The sequence below is a fragment of the Equus quagga genome, chromosome 10, assembly GCF_021613505.1.
Source record: "Equus quagga isolate Etosha38 chromosome 10, UCLA_HA_Equagga_1.0, whole genome shotgun sequence".
Taxonomy (NCBI): Eukaryota; Metazoa; Chordata; class Mammalia; order Perissodactyla; family Equidae; genus Equus; species Equus quagga.
The window spans coordinates 91651435-91674326 of NC_060276.1; the positions used below are offsets into that span (position 1 = coordinate 91651435).

At 43.6% G+C, this 22892-nt stretch overlaps 1 protein-coding gene across 2 annotated transcripts in view; it reads right to left on the reverse strand.

Moving 5' to 3' along the window:
* The window catches only part of TSPAN7 (tetraspanin 7), a 128371-nt gene that overhangs the window by 19568 nt on the left and 85911 nt on the right, over window positions 1–22892 (reverse strand). For both annotated transcript variants that reach the window (XM_046674109.1, XM_046674108.1), the window contains exon 2: window positions 3901–4089. In XM_046674109.1, coding sequence (XP_046530065.1) covers window positions 3901–4089 — 189 coding nt within the window. The remainder of the gene's footprint in view (window positions 1–3900; window positions 4090–22892) is intronic.

Genomic DNA, 22892 nt, shown 5'->3' on the forward strand with positions numbered 1-22892 from the left:
TCTTCCAGACAACGGCTCTTCATGTGTGAACACAGCAATGGTGTGACCTTGCTGCTTCTCTTCATTCAGGCAAATCCCTCCAGTTTCCCTAAGCACATCTTATATGAAATGGCTTCAAAATCCCTTCCTTTGGAACTGTGCATCCCTCCCATCCTGACAGAAAGACCAGAACGTGCACAGGTGGACATTCTTTCTCAATATGGTGGTCAGGCCTGAATACAGCAGTTGCCAGTGGGCTGCTGACCTCTCTCGTTCTGCATACTACGTGGAGTCAATAGCCTTTAAAAAAGCAAATATGCTACGCTGCTGACTAACAGTGTTTGCCGGCATCTAAAACCCTTAGTGCCTCTTACTCATTTCACGCTTCCTGTACTTTCCAAGTTGATTTTGTGTGTGTGCGTGTGCATGCCTAAGTTCAGAGATATTACATGGTACTTATGAGACATTAAGGCTTCACATTTTTGTGACTTTGAAAAGCAGATAAAAGGAAAGAGAATTGATTCCTTTCCTACAAGGCATATGTCTTACAATCTGCTTCTTCTCATCTCAAAATGAAATACAATGGTCCTGAATGTTTGGAATGGCCCTAGATGATGCTATGGAATTTGGATAGACTGCACATGGCCATATTACTTACTTGTAAAACGTACATATGTCTTGTAAAGTATACATATGCGCATAGGATCATAAATTATTTTTCTCAGCTAGTGGCATATATATTAAAAGGAGGAAATACTGGCTTAAAATGCCAGTTTCGTTCAAAATATTACCAAAAGTTTCTACACACACTTAAAGCACAGTCACTAAAATATCGAACACACAGTTATGAGTCGAGCGCCCCATGTACATGACTTCTCTCTCTCAACTTGGTACAAAATGCAATTAGAAGCATACTTTATGCTAGGGAGAGTCTCACACTAGGCTTAGACTCCCCCAGAAAGTCCCGCAGGAAAGTAACTGTGAGGAGGCAGATGGGAGATAGGACATTTGACTCTGGTCACAAGTCCTCCCAGGTTTGAGTCCTAGCCTTGCCGGGACTAACTCTTAGGAGGGAGGCAGACGCTCTGGTCCTCCAGAAAGAGGAAACAGTTATTTTCAGTTGTTTTGCAATGAAGGAGGTTAAATGAGGACCGTAAAATTCTAGACTGACAGTTCATCAAGTGACTTCTGCTCTCAGCCAGATCAGCAGTTTCCTGCCTCTGGGAAGTTCCCTGCTCCCAGGAGCTGCTTCTCCTTCAGAAGGCCTTGGCCAAAAGCCTGTTGGGAAGAGCTTGTACTAAATACAGGTGACAGGGTTCCAGTTTTCTCCAAATGAAAATATTGTAGTAGAAATAGTCCTGGTTTCGGAAAGAGACATATACAGGTTCCGATCCCTGCTCTCTGCACATGAGCTGTGTGAACCCGGGCAGGTTACTTAACCTCTAAGTCTTTATCATGTGATACAAAATACAACGTGCACTTCATGATGGTGGTGAGGAATAAAGAAAACGTAGTATGCACCCAGTACAGCATCTGGCAGGTAAGAGGAACTAAATGATAGTGTTTTTTTTCTTTCTTTTTTTTTTTTAAGACTAGCACCTGAGCTAACATCTGTTGTCAATCTTTTGGGTTTTTTTTCCTTTTTCTTCTTCTCCCCAAAGCCCCCCAGTACATAAGTGTATATTCTAGTTGCAGGTCTTTCTAGTTCTGCTGTGTAGGACGCCGCCTCAGCATGGCCTGATGAGCAGTGCTAGGTCCGCGCCCAGGATCCGAACCAGCGAAACCCTGGGCCGCCGAAGCTGAGCATGTGAACTTAACCACTCCACCATGGGGCCGACGCCCATAAACGATAGTTTTTAAAAGACGAAAACCAAAAGCAAAACAAAACTCAAAAAACTTCTCTCCAAAAGGCTCACCGGCTAGTGAGCTCACAACTGTTAGGAGAAAATGGCAGTGTGGTGTAAAACCACCTTCGGAAGACGCTGGAGACGATTCTTCCATTGTCATATCCACTCGTGCGCCCCTCTTTGGTCATAGTATTTGGGCTGGAAGAAAGCTTGGTGATTTAGTCCACTACTGTTCTTTCATAAATGGGGACAAAGGCCCAAAGAGATTGCATCCTTGCTACTGAAGACTTAAGCCAGTTAGTGTCAGAATCAGTCTGGTCTCACGACCAGGTCTCTCCCTTCTTGTTTGGACAGATGGATGTGTAGCAGTCTTTCTTTTCTATGCCTCTGAAGTTAATTCTCCCCTTGCTACTCATTGTACTGAAGAAGAGGTTCTCAACACTGGCTGCACAACAGAATCCCCTGGAGAGCTTTTAGAAAATGTGATGCAAGGGCCTCACCACGATCGATTTTGGTTCAACTGGCTGGAGATGGGACTCTGGCAAAGGTGTTTTTCAAAAGCTGCTCAGGTGATTTAAGCATGTGTCCAAAGTTGAGGACCACAACACTAGAATGAAAGAAATCCTAGTGCTTGTAAGAAGCACTAGAAGGTAGACTCAGGGTGCTAGCACAGAGTAGCAGGTGACAGCAGCAAGAGTGCCTCAATATAGCCTCACTATGGCTTTTCCACCCACCAGGAAGAATCAGTGGTGGCCTGGGCATCAGCCTCCTGCATGGTCTGCAAGACAGAGAGTCGCCAAATCAAGCACTACTTCCACGAGGTTCCCACCAAAGAGACTGACCAGTGCCAGTTTGGAAGGTGGCTCCTTTGGAGTGAATGGCCCTCACACCCGTATCTGTCACTAGATGGTGTTCAATGTTACTATCACCTAGGGCTAAACGAGAAAGGACAGGCAACACAGCACCGATGGAATCTCTGCTCCCCCTTTCACAGAATAAGACGTCTGAAATAAATCCTTTTAAACAAAGTTTTCTTTTGAGGAGAGGCCTTTGCTATCTTTTATATATAAAATCCTTTAATATTAACTCTTGTTAATGAAAAGCATGGACAGTGAGTAGGGAACTAGGCAACCAGTCTACCAAAAAGTTCAGAATCACAGGAACAGCCTTTCAGCAGCCTGCTCTTACCCTTTGGGAAACATCACTGCTGTGCCTGTCCTTATTAGAGTAAAGGCACCCAGCACTGGTCTGGTAGCCAATACTGGGCACTGCATCAACCCTCTGTTGAGTGGGGAAGCTCTGGCTTAGCTCAACTCCTACAGCCCTGAGCCAGGGTGTGCAGGTTTAGAGAAGAGTGTGTCCTCGCATGCAAGCACGACCAAGCTCAAGGAGGCAGAAAGTATTTCTCCAGTGGGAACTTGGAGATGAAAGGCTGCTTATGTTCGGGATGCTGCTTGCTCGCCAAAGCTGCACTCTCACAAGAGAAGGCTTGAAGAGGTTTCTAAGGCAGAGTTTAAAGGTGGAGGGGCCAGCCCGATGGCGTAGTGGTTAAGTTCGTGCGCTCTGCTTCAGTGGCCAGGGGTACACGGGTTCGGATCCTGGGCACGGACCTATATACCATTCATCAAGTCATGCTGTGGTAGCATCTCACATGGAAGAACTAGAATTACTTACAGCTAGGATATACAACTGTGTACTGGGGGGCCTTGGGGAAAAAAAAGAGGAAGATCGGCAACAGATGTTAGCTCAGGGCCAATCTTCCTCAAAAAAAAAAAAAAAAAGTAGAACAGGGCATCTTGCCAGGAGGATATAAATGGCCTATTGGAACCACTGACCACTGCTTTGTCATCATCTACCTCGAGGGACCAGGACTGGATTTTTTGTGGCAGGCTGTGTTCAGGGTTGCTTTTCCCTCTAGAGGATTAACGGGTAGATTAGGTAAGAGTCTGGACTAAAATTAGAGTCAATGAATATTAACGTCTTGTCTATGCCTTCAAGAAGGGCCACTTCACTTTCACGTGATTTGTACTTTTACCAAAAGTAATTGAAAAAGCAGTATTATATTGTGACTTACCAGTTTCAGCATCCATGGGCTTCCACGGCATGTAGCAAAGCATCCAAACAGGCCAAAAACGACAATGGTGGTGCCAGTTCCGATGAGCACATAGGGAGCATTTGTGGAGTTCTCAGCAATAAGGGAGATATAGGTGCCCAGAGTGAGTTTGCCCCAGACTCCAACAGCCAGCAGGATCACCCCAGTGATCTGAAGAGGAGGAAGAGGAAGAAAGGAGTGTGAACCTGCTGCTGAGAGAGGAGAGAGTCAACACAGAGCAAGGTGGCCTGAATCTGAAGACTCAGATTTCCATAAGCAAGATGGCACTTGCTGCTGTAGGAGTCTTTGAAGCAGAGGGAAATGTTGGAGACCATTAACTAATGCCATCACAGAGGAAAGACACTTTGATTTTGTCCAATTAGATCTGTCCCTTACACAATTCCAAATGCAGTTACTATCCTAATTGGAAGTTAAGGCAACAATGAAGAATACTTTTTAAAACTGCTTACAAAGAGCCTTCCCAGGTCTGGTCTGAAAGCTGCTAGCCAACACTGAGCTGGATACAACCCCAGCAAGAACGTCAGCCACACTCTTCAATAGCATGCGTGTATATAGTATGTTTTAGGGACATCTTATATGATGTTCTAAGGAACAAGGTGATTTTCCTTGACTATGATCACAAAAATCTCTACAAAAGCAAAACATTCAAAATATTTTTGAATCCCTACTGATATGCTGCCTTACTTACTTTATTCAATATAAAACAACAGAAGAATCTGAATAGTTCCTGGAATTAGCTGTAATATAATTTGTCAAGTCCAGCTGATCGGTCCAAAGGAAATCCCCACAGCACATCTAAACTCTAGAACCTTGCATCAATCAGGCCCTCACTTCAGGGTATATTCTCGGGGCTACATGCTATGCCTTACTCTCCATCCCCTGCAGGCCACATACTCCAGCAGCTTTAGCTGCTGAGGCCAGCGGTTTGACTTTGTGATTCTATCTCCCTATCAGGTCCCTCCTCCAGTTTGCCGATGGCTTAGCAACTCATTCAAACTGACAGCCCTCTAAGTGCCACCGTTCTGATACCTAATGAGGCTCAAAAGAAGCCTGGGTGGTCAAGGAAGCCCTTCCCTAGTTTTGTCCCACGCTATCACCCAGTGTCCCATACCAAATGCATCAGCTCCCTGTCTAGTCCCCCATTCAAGTGAGGAGGCAAGATGAGAAACTGGAGAAAACCAGTATGACACAAATGAATACCCACCTCAAAGATACCCCTGTCAATCAACACACTGTTCCTTAACATCTGTAAGTGAAACCACCAAATACATGCTGCACGCGGAACCAAATGGCTGGGGCAATAAAGATGTCTAGGCCTCTCCTCTTTACACTGAAAACTCCTGCAGTTTGGAGCCAAACTGCACCATCAGATTGTTTCTCTGTGCAGGCGAAAGAACAGATCCTGCACCTTTTCCCGTATCAGGTGAGAGTGGGCTCCACCTATTTGGGGGGAAGGGATCAGCAGAAACAACAAGAGGTTGGTGATACTCCCCTACCCCCACCCATAGCCTCTACTTTCTAGACCCATCACCAGGAAAGACAGAACTAAAACTTTTAAATCAGAAAAAGATCGAGGAACTAAGGCAAAGGTGAATGACTATGATGCAATGTTGAGGAGAAAGTGTTTGACACTAATATTTGGGATAAGGTGGCTCAGTGGAGGACTGCTGCCTGTGAAAAGTTCCAGTGGGGATGGACTTAGTGAGCTACAACGAAGAATACACATGCTAGAGTTCTTAAGTCCTCTGCTGACACCTGGTGGCTGCTAAAGAAAGTACCTCCCTTGAGCAGCCTCTTCGGCCATAGTCCTCCAAATGGAAACATAAAATGCTTTTCATGCACTGGAATCAAAACTTAAGATTCAACTCTACTCATTAGGGGTAGGAATGCAGTGAACATTAGGTGGAAAGGACAGTGCCTGAGCTATCTTTAATTACTCAATGCTTAACACAGTACCAGGCACAGAGCAAATGCTTAACATTCACTGACAAATCCACTTCATTTCTCTGGGTCTTCGAACCTCTATTTTATAAACAGTCTCTAAAACACCAAATACTTATGAAACTTCTCATCAGGTAAATACTGTGCGGTACCTTAAAATGGCACCAAAGAGAAACTTTCTCCTCTTCTTCCCACTCTACCATTATCTGTCTAAAGCCGTAAATATCATAATGTAAAGGTATTGAACAAAGACAAAAATTCAGCTAAACTAGTCATGGCATAGGCTGAACATAGGTCTCATCTAGAGACTTGTAATTTCATGTGATTGCCCCCAAAGATTCAGTAACACTTCAGACATACGCTGAGCAGCTGCATTCTCTATACTACTATTGCCAGTCATTATTGGAATGTGATTGCTCTAATGAAACTGTATACTACCGACCAAGTATGAGAGTCTGATATTGTCTTGTATTACTGTGACCAGTGATCTCATAAAGTTCGCTTATTACCATAACAAACATTATATGCAGTATGTTAAAGTTAACACAAATGCTCATTTTAAGGCAAACAGTTATTAACATCATTTCTTCTCTCTTTTCAAACAATAATTTCTCCAAATGCAACCATTGCTTTGTGTACCATATTGCATGGGAGAAAAACCATCCAATATCTTGACCTTGACCAAGTCAGTCATCCTCTAAGGAACTCCTCCTCTGAATGACGTGGAGACTAGGAGAATAGGCCCCTTCCAACACCTTAGACCAGGAATCTAAGAACAATCCAGAGAGGAAAGGCCTTCTCCAGTGTTGCTCTTCTCATACTTAAACATTCCTGATGGACCAACTCTGTGTTTGGAAGCCTGAACTCCACATATGCAAGGCCTGCACACACCAAACCTGCGCCCCTTCGGCCTCATCTCCCTCACTACTCTTTATGCACTCTATGTAGTTCCAGGAAAACTGAGCTATTCTCTGTGAACTTCCTGTACTTTACTACTTCTCAACCTTTGCTCATGAGGATTCTCTTAACCAGACTTCTCACTCTTCCTATCACTACCTGTCTACATCCTAAACTCTTACGGTACACTACAGCCACTCCTCCCAGCCTCCTTAAACAGAACTTACTCTGTACTATGCCATCATTATGCTGCACCCTATCCCCCTCTCATGCACATCCAGGACTGTGATCCCCTTGAGGGCAGGAGCTGTGTGTCCTGCACATAGTCAGTGCTCAGTACGCATCGGCTGAATGAATGGATAAACAGCTGATTGCAGATTTGAGAAGGGGAGAGAAGTTTCATGTTTGTCATCTACCTGCAATACCCTCTGAACCTCTTGGAGGAGCTATCAGAAACGCTAAGAAAGCCAATCTGAGCAGGCATTGTAATCTAGGGAAATAACAATGCTAAGAACAAAGAAGAAAAGATTAAATAGACAAGGGAGAAAAAGGTCGGGCTGCAGTGTGCTCTGACTGAGTAAAACCATATTTGGTAGTGGCAGTGGTGGTGGGCTTGGGGTAAGTATCGGAAGAAATTGTCATGCAATTTAAGGAGAAAAAACTACAAGCAAAGGGCTAAATATCCATGAAACACAAACCAGTATTTTCTCACATTTTTCCTACTATAATAATGCTTCTTACCAAGGATAGGAAACATAAAGAGACAAGCCAAAGACGAAAGTCACTGTTATCTATATGATTTTTTTCTTGGTTCCTATCAACATACACACACACTCACCCAGACATGTACCTTTACAGGTATCCACACAGTGAAAAGCAAGGAACATGTTTTTTTGACATCTCTCTTCTGCTTTTGGGTGCAATGAGTAGGTTGAGAGCTCACCAATGCAATTTTGTGTCTGAGTTCCTCAGAGACCTTAAATTTCTAAATCCATCAGTGCATCACTGATTTAGTTTTCTCATGGAAGTTTTGCTTGTTTCTCAGAAGAATCAATTCAAGCAACCAAGAGTGTGGCTGAGGAATGGACAGATCAGAGCCCATAGATAAACCACATGAGTGGCGTGGTGAAGGCCCCATCAGCACCTTACAAGCTCCCATATCAACCACAAGCTAGGAAGACAGACCTAGCGCCTGCCAGCAGTAGCCAAGCTAAGGCTCTCAGTCTCTTTTTATTCTCAGCATCTCATGGTGGCTTGACATTTCCTATGTGCTTACAGTGCAGCTCAAAATACATGGATAGGAGAGTACCTCTGGCTATTTCTAATTTAGGCTTGGTAATGAGGCTGAAAAAACCATAATGGTAGCATCAGAAAAAGTAGATCAGAATTAGAAAATGCGATCGTTCACATTACTTTAAAATTACATTGAAAGAAAATCCCAGGTAGGTTTGCCAATATACCAAGGGGTGTCCAAAACGCTCTGAAAGAGACTTACTGAGGCTTATTTTCATCCTAAAGTGAATACTGGGGGAGCAGGCAGCAGAGATAAGCGATTCCTTTGCTCCTTCCAGAGCAACACAGCTAATGCTTGGAAGGCTCCCTACTATCCCCTGCAGCGTGTCCTGATCCTCAGAGAGAAGCCAGGGATATAGTGCTTCCGGCTTTCTCCCGTGCCCAGAGGCATTTTACTTGAGCCCACTCCCTTTTCTGCATGCAGCCCACAGATCTTCTGTTTAAACGGCAGCGGCTCCTCTAACGCCCATGAAAGGTCGCGCAAGGTTTGGGTCTGACAGTCAAGTTCATAATTTTTTTCTTTAATTGCATGATATGCTAAATATGAACTTGTGTCATCATTAGAATAACATGTATATGTTCATGTAGAAGGTGGGGCTCATGAACCACGTATTATGCAATTAACGTAAGAAAGACAATAGAAAATTGAATTATAGAAGCACAATCTATCTAGAAGGCACCCCTTCTTAAGAAGCCCTATGGGATAGAAACCACAGGATCTAAAACCAGCCAAAAGAAACAGACACGAGAAATCACAGCCACAAGTCTTAGCTACACAGCAGTTTAGGTGAAAGCCACAATTCAATCCTCTCAGAGGTGTACAGGTTAATTCACCCTCCATGATGACACGCAGAGGTATCATGAAATGTTCTTCCCCTACTCCAGATGATTCTATAACTCAGGAAAAACACATGACAGAGAAACTCCATACACATCATCAATAATTAAAACACAGGGTCCTTGGAAGTTAGATTTTAAGCAGACAAGTAGCCAGTAAACGATGCTTTCAGCTCATCCGTACTTGAGCATGTACGCTGAGGAGACGGCAGGGGAGGGTGAGGTTTTGCGCAGTGTTCCAACCTGATTTTGTAGAGGTGGATAAAGCTCCCAGAAAGGCACAGAAAGCAGCAGCTTCCATAAGCCCGTGGTCTTCTCTTTAAACTTGAAGAAGTAACAGTGTGACTCTGTCATTTATTAACAAGATTTTATTATGAATTATTTGTGTAAATACTTAATGTTTTAACATAGACTAAGAACCAGAATTTATTGGGGTTTGTCAGCAGGCCTTAGTACTTACTCCAGATGAGTGGCAGAGGGAGACTCAGAATATCTATGGCAAACTCCAGACTGGGAGCTAGGATACGAGGGCTTCAGTGGAGTTTCATCACGAAGCAGCTGTGTGACTTTGGGCAGATGACCTAACCTTTCTGGGCCTCAGTTCCCTCTTTAGTAAGATCAGGAGGTGGAAAAACTTGACTTCCACTGCTTCTCCCTAACTCTAACATTCTAATACAACAAATCTGAATCTCAAACTTGACATGCTTATTCACCCCGAAATATATTTACAGATATGCCATTGGGCAAATAAGCCAAGAAAGTTTATTAGGTCCTCCCTGTGACTGACAAACCATCAGCAGTGGGAGTAGGAAAATCAGCTCATTTCTCGACTCGAACGAAGCCTACTGTTCTGCCAACTTTCTCAGGTGACAAGTGGTTCCTGGAGAAAGAGAGGGAAGGAACAATGCCGAGGGGATCACGCATTGTAGTTTTACACAGGCATCCAAAGATTCATAAGGTCACTGGCATAACAACAAGCTTTACTTTTTATATGAAGATGCCACTGTCATCTTAAGGGCAGTAAGACACATGCTTTGAGCTGTTTCTTTCTAGGCAAGTATGTTAGCCAATTCAATCCCTTTGATCCCTCCCTTTTATGTCTATGCGCATGTATGGGTGGATGTGGATGTGTGTGGAAGAGACACATATTCCATGGCGGGGAGATTAGTGGTATCATAAAAAAGGGATAGGGAAGTTGAGAAGAGGGAGAGAATTGAGATGATCTTAAACGCTGATTTGTCAAAACTGAGTTTGAGAACCAATAGGAACTGTTGGGTTTGAGGTAACCAAAGGCCACACAGGCAACACGTTCAGAAGGCAGCTGTGGATGTGGGACTGGAGTTTAGAAGGGAGTCAGAGCTACAGGTAAGGGCTGAGGCCAGAGGTGACAACTGAGGGAACAACGTGTCTAAGGAAACAGAAGCAGAGGATGGCGGGAAGGACAAGAGCTAAGGTTTAAAGAAGACAGTCATCAGAATGTGGGAGGACAATACTGGAAGACGGGGAACAGTGAGGAGACACAGGACAGACGGGACAAGTCTATAAAGGTAGCTGCCAATAGGAGAGGTAGGAGACAGGAAAGAAAAGGACGTTTTTCTCCTCTAAAGACTTATAGGAAACAAAACACCAGCACAGTTCATTGACCCCAGGTATGCCAATGAATAGACACAGTACTCTATTTATATACCCAGTAAAGCCCATGAAGATTATATTTATATTTTGTATTTAAATATGTGTTTCATCCTATTGCCAACTCATAGAATTCAATTTCCAGGAGCTAAGCTGTGAACCTAGAGCAATTTGTCACAAAGCCTACCTTCTATTTGGATTTTTTCAGTGACCATATAGCCAGGGTCTGAAGTGCAGACTGTCTAACAGGTCACAGATGCTTTTGAAAATATGAAAAGGGTTTTGAATGGCACTATGAAGAGTCAGGAATTCCAGCTTCGGCTGTGGGCCCACCATAGGCTCTTCTTCACCTGTGTAGTGAAGCAGCTGATCATCTTATACGAAATGGCTCCAAGAATGCTTTGAATCCAGCAAACAACGCTTCCTTCTCCCAGATGTCTTCAATATGCAACGACCAGCTTGTACCAGTCATGTTGCACATCTGTGCCCTAGTTCTTCATCTGTGAAATGACAGGACTGGCCCAGGGAACATCTACAGGGGTCCTTCCATTGCTAAAGTTTTACATGCTTCTTTGAATTGCCAAATGGTCCTCAGACGGTCTAAGATCAAGCCCAGCTGTCAGCTAGGATGCAGACCATACTGGTCAACAGCATTACCAAGGGCCTGTGCTGGCTGGGGTCTGTACTCAGCCTGGGGAAGTCTAGTTGGGGAGTGGCTCAAGCAGGTAGCCGGCTGGAGACTGAATAATCTCTAATGTCCTAGAGGCCCAGGAAGTGGTGGAAATCGATCAATATGGGGACAGTACTTTCTGAATTAAAAACTTGTTCTGAACATGGTAGATACATTTGAAATAGGCCTATTACAGAAAATCAGAGCTACACAACTGCTAAAATCATAATAAAGACCACTTTATTAAAATAGTCTTTTACTACTTGAATAACTAAACCCCTCTGAATAAGGCCCAAGCAGTACCACCTTATAATTAATTCCACTATTCAACGAAGGGTCACAGGAAATTTCCAAACATGTTATTAGGGATTCTAAAGATCCCACTAGGAAATCAGAAAGAACAGGCAGCCTTGAATTGGTTTGCCATTTCCTGTATATTACCCTAAAAGATTCTGCACTCTAGGTTTCCTCCCTCTTAAAAAAACAAATGCCCAAAGAAAGGCCCCAGAAGCAAAACAGAATTTCACTCCATGCTTATTAGCACATTGAGAAACGTTCCATTACGTCAGGGAAAAATTTTCAGAGCAGCTTATTCTGAGCCTTTTGGCATTACTTTTTATTCATAAGTATTGTTGAGTTCTCCTTGCAAATGTTCAAAACAGGGCTTAGGTTTCTGATTTACACTAATTAGGGAGTGTCTTGCTCCAACTTCGAATCTCTAAGAGCATGTAAAAGGAAGATGAGAACAAACCAGAGGTTAAGACTGTCCGGATGTAGCTCACACCTCTGATTTCACTGATGACCCAGATACATAAATAGATGGCACATAGGTGAATGCCTATTAGGAATTGGGGCTGGCAAAGCCACTTATGAGGAGATTTAGGTACTTAGAAATCAGGGCCAGCTGTAGTGGCTGAAGTGACAGAAGCTTAATGTTTGGGGGATTCCCTCTATGCCACACCTCCTCCATGGAACCCCCAAGTTGATCTCTCTCGTATTTAAAATCTGTTGGCCCAGTTAACACACACAAAGGCAGGTGAGTGCCAGGAGCACCAATAGACTTAGCATCGTTAGCAGGCAGCCAACCAGCTCAAGACGTAGGTAAACGTAGGACTAGACCAGTGCTGTGAAAAGATGCACCAATTCCACACTAATAAGAAAAGATACTTTAAAACAAGATCGTGTCAGTTTAAGCTTATAAACAAGAGCTACAACTATATTATTAATGCGTGTTGACAAAAGGTTTCTGCTGACCACACATTTATCCTGTCCTGTCTTGTTAATTGTGTGTACATCAAGATTTGAAGAGTCCTATGGGAGGAAGTAAGGTCCTTTACCTCCTTTGTATCCACCAAAGCCTCACCCACATCCTGTGCCTGATTTTCCAAGACAAAATGTCACTCAGACATTCTGTCCTAATATCCATTTAAGTAGAATCACTGCTTGTCTGACTATGATTCCTGACTTTTAATTTGAAAGCCAGACACTGTGCCTATAGTGAGTACACAGTGGGAGCTCAATAAATGCAGAATGAACCTGAGTGGTGATCTTTTCTTCAAATCCAGCTCCCTTACAATGGCCATGTCCTGGGAAGTTATGGGATGGGAATGAACCTGGATAAACTAGTTCTGACACTTATTCCATAAATGTGAACCCAAATGCCAACCTGGGACTGAGGAGCACATGTCTCTCTCATGATTATGTCATTGAACAGATTTAGCTTTCCGGGAGTTCCATTATGTTCAAAAGGGAATATTTCCTTTGCATAATTTCTATATAGGATTATCATCTTGAAAATACCAAAAACAAAACCATAGTCCTACATATACACATGTACACATGTGTAAAAGAAACGGGAAGAAGCTAGAACTCAGATGGAGAAGAAATCCCTGAAGGACTTTGCTCTGTCTGGCTATGTGTTGATGAGGGGTGAGGGGGTGGGGTGTTTTGGGGAACTCATGCCTCTTCTCAGGTGAAACTGGAGCTGATGAGACATAATGCCAGAAGAGGATCTATTATTAAGTGAGTTAAAACATTGGTGAAAGAAACACGCATGCAGTATTGAATAACAAGATTCTTCTTTTGGGGGGGGAGGGTTGCTGATGAAGATTTGCCCTGAGCTAACATCTGTGTCAATCTTCCTCTATTTCGTATGAGGGTCACCACCACAGTATGGCCACTGATGAGTAGTGTAGGTCCACGCCCAGGACCCAAGCCTGCGAACCCGGGCCGCAGAAGCAGAGAGTGTCAAACTTAACCATTAGGCCACGGGGCCAACCCAATAACAATTCTTACACAGTGAGGTGGTGTTCTCCTTTCAGTGGTCCTAACTTTCTCATGAGATGATTTAAGGGAAATAAAACCACTTGTTAGTGATTTAATTAACTTTCAACATGTAAGTAGCCACACTGGACACATATATAACACTGCCACCAAATAAGACATACAGGGAAAATTCAGATGTCTAATAGTGACAGGGTACTGCAGGGAAAAAGTAACTTTAGGTAACACTTGTTCTTGGCAATAAAAACCAAATCAGTCATTTCAGAAAAGCACAAAGAGGACACTTTGCCATCTCTCCCACTACCGCTTGGGCCAAGCTATCATCTCTGCCATCTCTCTTTGCCTCTACCCTTGCCCCCATGTTCTATTCTCAACACAATGGCCAGGGTAATCCTGTTCAAACCTAAGTCCAATAATATTACGCCTTTGCTCAAAACCCTTCCACATACCCCATTTCTCAGAGCAAAAGCCAGTGTTCTCACCCTGGCCTACAAGGCCCTACTTGACCTGCACCCTTCACTAGTTCCTCTGATGTAACCTCCAGGGGCTCCCCCCTTGCTTATTCAGCTCTAGCTTCACAGGCCTCTTTGCTGCCCCCCAAACACTCCTGGCTTGGTTCCTGCCTCAGGGACTTTGTACTTGCTCTTCCCTCTGCCTGGATTCTGAGATATCTCATTTCACCAAGTCTCTGCTCCTCAATGTGCCCTCTCTAATACCCCATTTAAAACTAGAACCCTGCCCCTTCAGCATTCCTTACTTGTTCCCTTCCCTGCTTTATTTTTCTCCACTGCACTTATTACCTTTGAACACCATTTACTTTACTTGCTTAGTCAGTCTTCCTAAATGAATGTAAGCTCTTGAGGGCAGGGAAGCTTGCCTGTTTGATTAACGTATCCTCAAAGCCAAGACAAATGCCTGCTCATAGTAAGTGCTCAGTAAATATGTGTTAAATGACTGAACACAAGATGACAGGCAGCGGAGCAAGTGTGAGCTTCGGAGGCCATAAGATCTACCATCACTAGCACTGCACTAAGGAAGCCAAATAGTGGACTTGATTCTTACAAGGCCCAGGCGGTTGCACTCAGATAAAAACCTGTTCTTGGGCCAATTCTCTTCTAAACCTGCATGTTGCTTCATAAATGTCTGCTTTTGACCACAAGGGGGACTAAATGAAAAAGCATGGGAATGGTTCAGTCTAATCCATCACCACTAATGGAAATGTAACCTGAAGCTCTAACATCCTATAACTCCATGAGGTCTGTAATTGATGGTTAGGAGTCGAGAGAATGACCAGTGCTTATACCAGCAAGATTTCCCTTTCAAAAATTGTACAACAGTGTGTGTGTGTTGGGGGGAGGGGTTACTATGTGCTTAGCACTATGCTAAGTGCTTTAATGCTTAATCTAACTCAATCCTCCTAATAACCCTATGAAACTTGCCTGAGGGCATCACCACTAAGTGGCAGAATAGGTACTCAAAGTCCTGGCCCTCAACCACTGCCTTCCCTTAACGTCCCTGGAGAAGGTTCTTTCTCCCCAGTCCTCTACTCCTAAGTCTGCTATAAGGAAAGCTCAGAAGCTAGTGTCATTCATCCTGGCACTGATGTCAGGTTGATTCTCAACCCTGAGAATTTGGCTGCCACAATTAAACAATGAAATCTGCAGGTATAGTCACTAATTTATTTATTTAAAAATGTTATCCATTATTTCTCCCCTTTCAGGCAGGAAAATCTATAGAAATGGAAACATGTTCTGCTCCAAGCTTCAGCTTGATACTTTAAAAACCAAGACGAGGAATAAATATCCTGATGTATATGTTGGGATGAGCCAGAAATGTTAAACATCACAAACATCAGACACAAATCTACAAGAGGACTAATCTAATGAATCAGTAAAGCTTGACATACAAACAGACAATTGTAGCATATTCTGGAAAACGTTTAGGGAACTAAAGTACTCTGGGTTTGGCCCTGAGAAGAAAATCAAGAGGCCATGGCTGAAATATATATGAGGAGAACCCACTTTGGCGCTGTGCAGTCATCTGACTTTCAAAGTAGCTCTGACCCAAAGGGATGGGCTGAGTCACCAGCTAAGGCAGTGGTGTCATATCTGCCTGCCCCACAGCCTGGAAGTGGGACGTGATCAGTCCTTCATAAACTAAGGGCACAGTCCAGAAACATAATTAACTGTGTGTGCGCCTGTGCTGAATGGCATTTACTGAGCAGCACTATGCTCCTTAGACGCGTCATCACATTTCTTCTTAATCTCTGTTTTGCAGATGAAAAACAGGCTTGGAAAACTGAGGCTTTGAAAGGTTCAGCAACCTGCTCAAAGTCACAAAGCTAATAAGTGGTACAGCCCAGAGTTAAATTCATCTCCATCCGACTCGAAGGCAGTTTCCCCAACCATCATGATTCTCTGCCTCTGGCGTCAGTGTGGGCAAAACCGGGCAGCTCCTAGGGCTGAGGTCCTCTTTGCCCAATATTACCCGGTCCCTGGCCCTCTCCTCCAGGTAGGTGAGTGATGTAAAGAGAAGCCCATTTTCTTTACACTGCCTAAGTGCTTCTTCAGAGCGAGTTATGAGGAAACCAGCATTCTGAACCAATTTCCAGGAGTTTTTAGGCAGTTTCTAACTGTCAACATGCAGGAAATATGGGGAAAGGCAGGGATGGGAAGAGAGAGACTCTACAGATGGACACTGTGAGCACTGGTCTTCTCCCTTCTCCTTTCCTGGGATAAGCCTCCATGTCCCCTACCAGGCATGCTCCAATTTATGAATGGCATTGTGTTCCAGATTATTTATACATTACTTGTTTGGAACTCAGAATGCATTTTCCTTTGAAAACACTGTTAGACATGATGCCTATGTTTCTAGGCCTGTCCTCAAAGTCTATACTTAAGCCACTATTAGGGAAAGTTATAGGGAAACAAATTTTTGTCTCAATACAAAGAAGAACTTTCTAATAACAGGCATTGCCCAAAATGAAGTGGGTTGCCTGGGAAGTGTGACAGCAGAAGGTAAACAGCTTTCTGGGCATTCCCACAGTGTCTCAAGAGGCAACCATGGGACAGAAATCCTATGGCTGGGAAGCCAGCAGGAAAGGCAGAATTGCCTGGAAAGTCATACTGATCCTGACTATTGTCCTGGAAGCCTTGTGCTTTCCTAGCCAATTATCTCCCTGGATTTTCATACATGAATGAATAAGAGCTTTAGCAACACAGAAACCAGGGAAACCATTTTCCCAGACTCCGAGTTATATTTCCTTTGATCTCCAAAAGGAAGTGACAGGCCACATAATTTTGTCACATATAAAGGAATAGAAATACCTATTCAGTGTAATGAGGTTGCAACTAAACCGAGCTGTGTTCTTTAAAAGGGGATATGCACTTGAAGGAACGTTTGCTCTACTAATATAATACTCTCTTTTCCTAGGCACATACACTCTCCACCATTTCTCAGCTAGAGTCAGAAATCCTGCCTGACTTTAAGAATCAGCGAAGCTGGTTAAAGATAAATTTACAAAAGCTATAGAGGCAACCTTCATGCTTTTAACATAGAGATAAAAACCTGGCATACATTGGAAGTAAAAAAGAAAGAGTGCCTAATAAGGTGCTATTAGTAACAGTATACTGCACCAGAAATCTACTCCCTATAAAACAATTACATAGCTCCTTAGGAAAGCTATGTTATTAGCTCCTGGTTATGGGGGCAAATACAAATCCACTTTTTACCCCTGAGGTGACACAGCTGCCACTGTCGAGCTCACCCTTGCGTGACGCATTCTGGTTCTACTTGCTCAGCCCTCCTGCCCCATCGCTGCCCAGCCAGGTCCTACTTGCCCTTCAAAGCACAACTAAAATGTCCTTTCCACCAAGCGGCCTTTCCTGACACTGCAAGACAGTAATCATTTTATCCTCCTCTGAACGTACAGGATTTTCCACGTACATCTTATGAATGGCATTCTACCTTGTTTTCTAAGGCTTTGCAAACACCCAACTGCATCCCCAGTAACCCACTCCCCGAAAACAGATGAGTCCCTTATGGGACTGTGTTATTAGCTATATATGTCCTGTGGCATCTAGCGCTTGCTTTTAACCATGATCAGAAAGAGTGCTTTGATAGCAAATAGATCTCGTCTAGGTCACATCAATGGGCACCTCACTTTGGCCCCTGATGTTGCTGAGAGGGCGGGCACAGGATGGGAGAGGTGGCTTGGAGGGCCTGACAAGTAGAAAGGACTGGAGAGACACCAACAGTCAAGCGTGACACCAGCATTAAAGGCTGTTGCATTATTTTCATGTTGTGCTTAGAAACAGATACATCTGCTGTGGTCTTAGGCAAATTAGAAGTTCAGAAAAGTACAACTTGGTAATCAGCCCCCCACCCCAACTCAGATGCCACCAATGTAAGCCCCCTCCTTCGATGTGAGTCACTGTCAGCAACTTATTTTTACAAAGCTAGGCTTCTCAGTAAAAAGTAGAAATCCTTCTCCACTGACAGTGATCACTGAAAGCAACTGGCCCACTGATCACTCTTTAAAGGAGCATGTGAGGGGCCAGAACAGCTGAGCCCTCCCTGTACTCCACACAAACTAATGACCAAGGACATTCTTTCCTGAGCACAGAGGAAGCCACTGGATCTTACCATATGTTTGCACTCAAAGCCAAGAACCGTTCAAAGTCCTGGCACACATTGTAAGTGACTGTGACCATGGGACTGCACTGACTCGCTGGCAGGGTGGACCCGCAGGCACAATGGGTATATTCTGACCTCTGAGATCAATGGGTATTGTTATTTTTGCTAAACTATTCTTCTGACTCATTTTGCCTTGTGTTGCTCAATCAGAAACTATTGTAATCATGGACAGCATGGCTACAGGGAAAAGCCATACAAGTCACCTTGAGCAAAAGGGGAGTTTCCTGAGGATCATGGGCATCTTGGGATACACAAGCAGCTGGCACCTCCAAGGATAAGAGCTACCCTTTCCCTCCCTTACAGCAAGGGCTCTGTGATGTGCTTCTCTTGCATATCTGCCACATTCTTCTTGTCCAACCAGGCAGACTAGCTCTCTCTACACAGTGACAAAAGCCTCCCAGTAGAGCACCTCCCAATTCAAACATCCAACAGAGAGTGATGAGCAGCCTTGGACACTGATTTCAAATTCTTGGAGGAGAGAATCTGAGGGGGCTCATCTCAGGTCAGATGACCTCTCCGATGCAATCAACTGTGATGGGGCCAGGGCCATGGCCCTATGCCCCATCTTATCAGTAGGAGCTAGGATAACAGATGCTCAGAAAAAGCTGTGAGCAAGGCAACCCACTGATTACCATGCCTGCCACTGAGAGATTTGGCCATCCCTTTCCTCCTGGAATAAAGGAGAGAACTATGAAGCAGTCTACCTGTTCAGCCTCACTTTAAACACTCTATAGTCTGTGCAGCACCAGAAAATTCTAGTAGAAGACCAAGTCACTGCCTCTTGAGATAGCCCCATCACCAGCACAACCTTTTGCCCAGAAGAGGCCCTGGGGAAACCCCACTCAGGTAGCAAGAACCAGCTTACACAAGTGGAAGTCCTGGCAGCCTAACTGGGGTGACTAAGGGGAGGATGCAGCACTGGCAACTCCTGGCAGGCTAGATCCTTCCCTCAGCTCCTCCCCAAAACATAGCTCAGGCCCTTGTCCACATATGAGCATCGATGCCAAGTGACCTCGAATGAATGAAGACACTATAGAGTAACTGGCCTGTTGCAGAACTCACTCTGCCCTAAGGACCATTCAAAGTAGTTCTCTCTCAAATCATCCAATGAAGTTGGCAGGATCCTTTGGACACTCTCACGCCTACATTGAGCCTTTCACCACATCTGGTAAATACCATCCCTCTTCTGACTTGCCAGCTCAGCCGACAGTGGCTTTCACTACTGCAGCAGGGACGCCACCAACATGTGGGTGAGGGCTTGGTTACTGGGAGAAATATGGGCAACTATGGACAATACAGTAGAGGGGGAGATGTCACACTGTGTCACAATCTGTTAACATATTCATTTGAGGAATAGAAAGAGCCTGAGGATCAGGCATATGAAACAAACACCTTCCAAAATGCCAGAGGGTATTAATAAAAATTTTTCTTAAGTAAATGATATAGTAAATAAAAAAGCAAGCCAGTTTGGGATTGCACCAGGGGTCCTCCTTACACAACGGGAATAACATAACATTGGCATCTGTTGATTCTTAAGTCACTTAAATTGCAAAAGCTTAAACTAACCTACAGTAATAGAAATCATGAGTGACTATCTATGGAGGGGACAAGACTGACAGGAGGGGGCGCGATGGGTGATGGATATGATCTTTATCTTGATTGAGATGTGTTTTGATGGAGGACCTCAAAACATAAGCAGAAAAAGAATGAGTGAAGAAGTCTTATATAATCACTAGAGATAACAGGAGGAAGAACAAGCCTCTTGGATTTTATGTAACAAGTTAAAATATCTCACATCTGTAATGTTCTTTACAGTTTATAAAGTATTTTCATTCATAAAATTCCATTTAACACTGGTAATAACCCTATGAGGTCCACATAGTCAGCATGCCCTGTTGCAAGATGAAGAAGCAGATTCAGAGAAAATTTTAAGTGTTAACCAAAGTCCCACAATCCGTAAGTGACCAAGACAGAACTAAAACCCAATGCCCTGACTCACAGGCCACGTCCTTTTGACTATGCTGTGCCAGGAACTTTTACAAATGAGCTTTCCTGGTTACTTGGTTTAATTCATTTTATTTTGTATATCCAAATTGTGCCTGACCTGGTCCTCCAAACTGTAAGTTCCCCTGAAAAATGAGTTTATTAACAACAGAATCCAAATGGACAGGAATCAGAGTTGACAATCTGCCACAAATCACAGGATTCCCTCCATGCTTAACATCCAGTGTCTCAGGCTCTTCACTATTCAAACCCTGAGAATAAGACTGAAAATCAAAGGGCTAAAATAAAACCTATTCAATTAATACTGCTCTAATTATGTCACTTTGCAGACTGTAGTCTTGATCTGTCTTGAAACTTTCCAGGTGTCTATCTTATCATCTTACCAGCACGCAACCAGTTGAGGTTAGGACCTGAACCATCATGTTTTATATTTCCAGTAGCACCCAGTATGGTGCCCGACTTATGGCACCAACTCAAGAAATGCTTATTTGCTCAACAGATTTGGTACCTTCTAGAAATTAGTAGTGCTAAAAACAGAATCCTGTGACACAAAATTCTGTATCACAAAAACATATTTCAGTAAAACTCAGGATAAACTTACTATGATGGTTTCCCTCCCTTTAATCCAAGTGGGGGAATAATTGACAGAGCTTAACTAAAGGACTCTAGCCAGAAAAATCAACCTGTAGAAACTTCTGTGTTAGAAGAGAGCAGTGAGGACAATGTTTTAAATGTTTGCATTTCCAGCTGAGTGTAATTAGAAGAAAATCTATAGTCAGGACAGCCCTTTCCAAACTTCAACGCCTATCTTCTCCCCCAGAGCACCCTTAATTCTCCCTGAAGATCAGATGGTTTTCAGGCTGAGAAATCTTCAAGATACACATCAGTGCTGTTCTTTCAAAGGGAATCTAAGTGCCCACCTCAGTGAAGGACCATGAACTGAGACAACCTGCTCTCCCATGGCCACCAATCTCTCGCGACCTGAAGATACAAATATCCCAGCAGTAAAGAAGGAAGCAATGAAGTTACTAGATTGCACATGTGCTTGTTCTCTCTCTTAAGGCAGAATTTTAAAAATTGATTAGCACCCCAAATCTAGCACTTTAACACAATTGTTTTTAAATTTAGGGACATTTCACTCTACATGATTGCATATAATTACAGCATATAAATCACACACCATTACGCACTGGAACTGTGAAGTCGGTTCTGTGCATAGCTTCTGTGAAGAGCTTCTAAACTTGTAAACTTATATTCCTTTTGGGGAGCATAGAAAAGCTTATGCCCTCCTTTAAGATTATTTGGAATTTCAAAAACTCTTCCAAGCAATGGCAACTGTGAACACACTTTCTCCAGCTCCACCCATCTCTCTTACCTGGTCTCTGACATCCCCTGTCGAGAACCCCTGTTTTACATGCACCCCTCCCTCCCATCTTTCTACTCTATTCCACTGCCACCTCAGGGAAAAAGTGAAAACAAACGCCATCCTCACAAAATCCCGCAGCTATACATGTTAATTTGTGTGAGTCAAATTGCCAAAGAAAATTTACGACTCAAAGCCACAGCCACATCCTGTTGGCCACACAATCCTGCAGCCTTTCCTCCTTTAGTGAACATGCAATACAAACGATCTTAGAGCAAAAGCTCTGCAGTAGTGTATCTCTACTTTCTGCCAGAAGACTTTTTCCAATGTTTTAATCTCTTTACAGCCTTCATTAGAAAGTGCACCAACTATTACTAGATTAAAAATCAGAGTTTTAAGTCTGTTTGACCAATAAAAGTCTGGAACTTGCCAGGTCAGTAACTCACTGTTAGGTGACTGACAAGAAGTACTCAATCTTAAATTAGGCAGACACCAAAAAAACTTCCCACACTTCTGAGTTCTTCATGTGCACAATATAGCTCTACTTTATTTTTCACAGGGTTAATGAGTGGTTTAAAAAGATAGTATGTCTCATGTGCTCAGCAGCCATCCAGGCCTGGTAAACAGGGAATGTAAAATAAAAACTGTGGTTATCCTATTGTTATTTTATTATTAAGCTCTTTCAAATATTTCCACAGCCATGAATGCTACCAAAAATCTCTAGTGCCTAGAACCCTTTTATGTTCTGAATTGCCTTTGGGAGAATCTTTTATTCTGTTAAGTTTCCAGACAGTTATGAATCCAGAGATCTGCTCTGGCTTTCAGGGAAAATAAAACATATTGTTTTGCAGCTCAAGAACACGGATCCCCTCACTTTCTGCACAGCCATTTCTGCCTTACTTCTCAAGAGAGAGCTTGTTTTCATTCATTTTCAAATCTGTGATAGCAGTTGTTTTAAAGTGAGCTCTTGGAAGAGGCACGACATTTGTCAGCTCCTTCATCTGTAGGTCTACCTTAGGATTACTCTGTGGGGACTCTGGTCAAGGGGGTCAGGCCCAGCCAGACAGCAATGGGCTCACAGAGCAGCAGGACTAGAAGCTCCTGGGAACCAGCAAGGGCTTCAGAGATGCCCCCCTCCCACCACCATCACAGGAGCAATGAACGGCCTGAGTGGGCTCAACCTGGTATTGTCAGAGTATGAGCATAGATAAGTGGGGTGACTTCACCAGAAATACTGAGGCCGTGACATTTCCTAAACCTCCACTGGATATATTAGAAGTTGCCCACTATCAGCAGAGAGAGAATGAGAGACAGGAGGCAGCAGTAGCCATGAGAACAGGC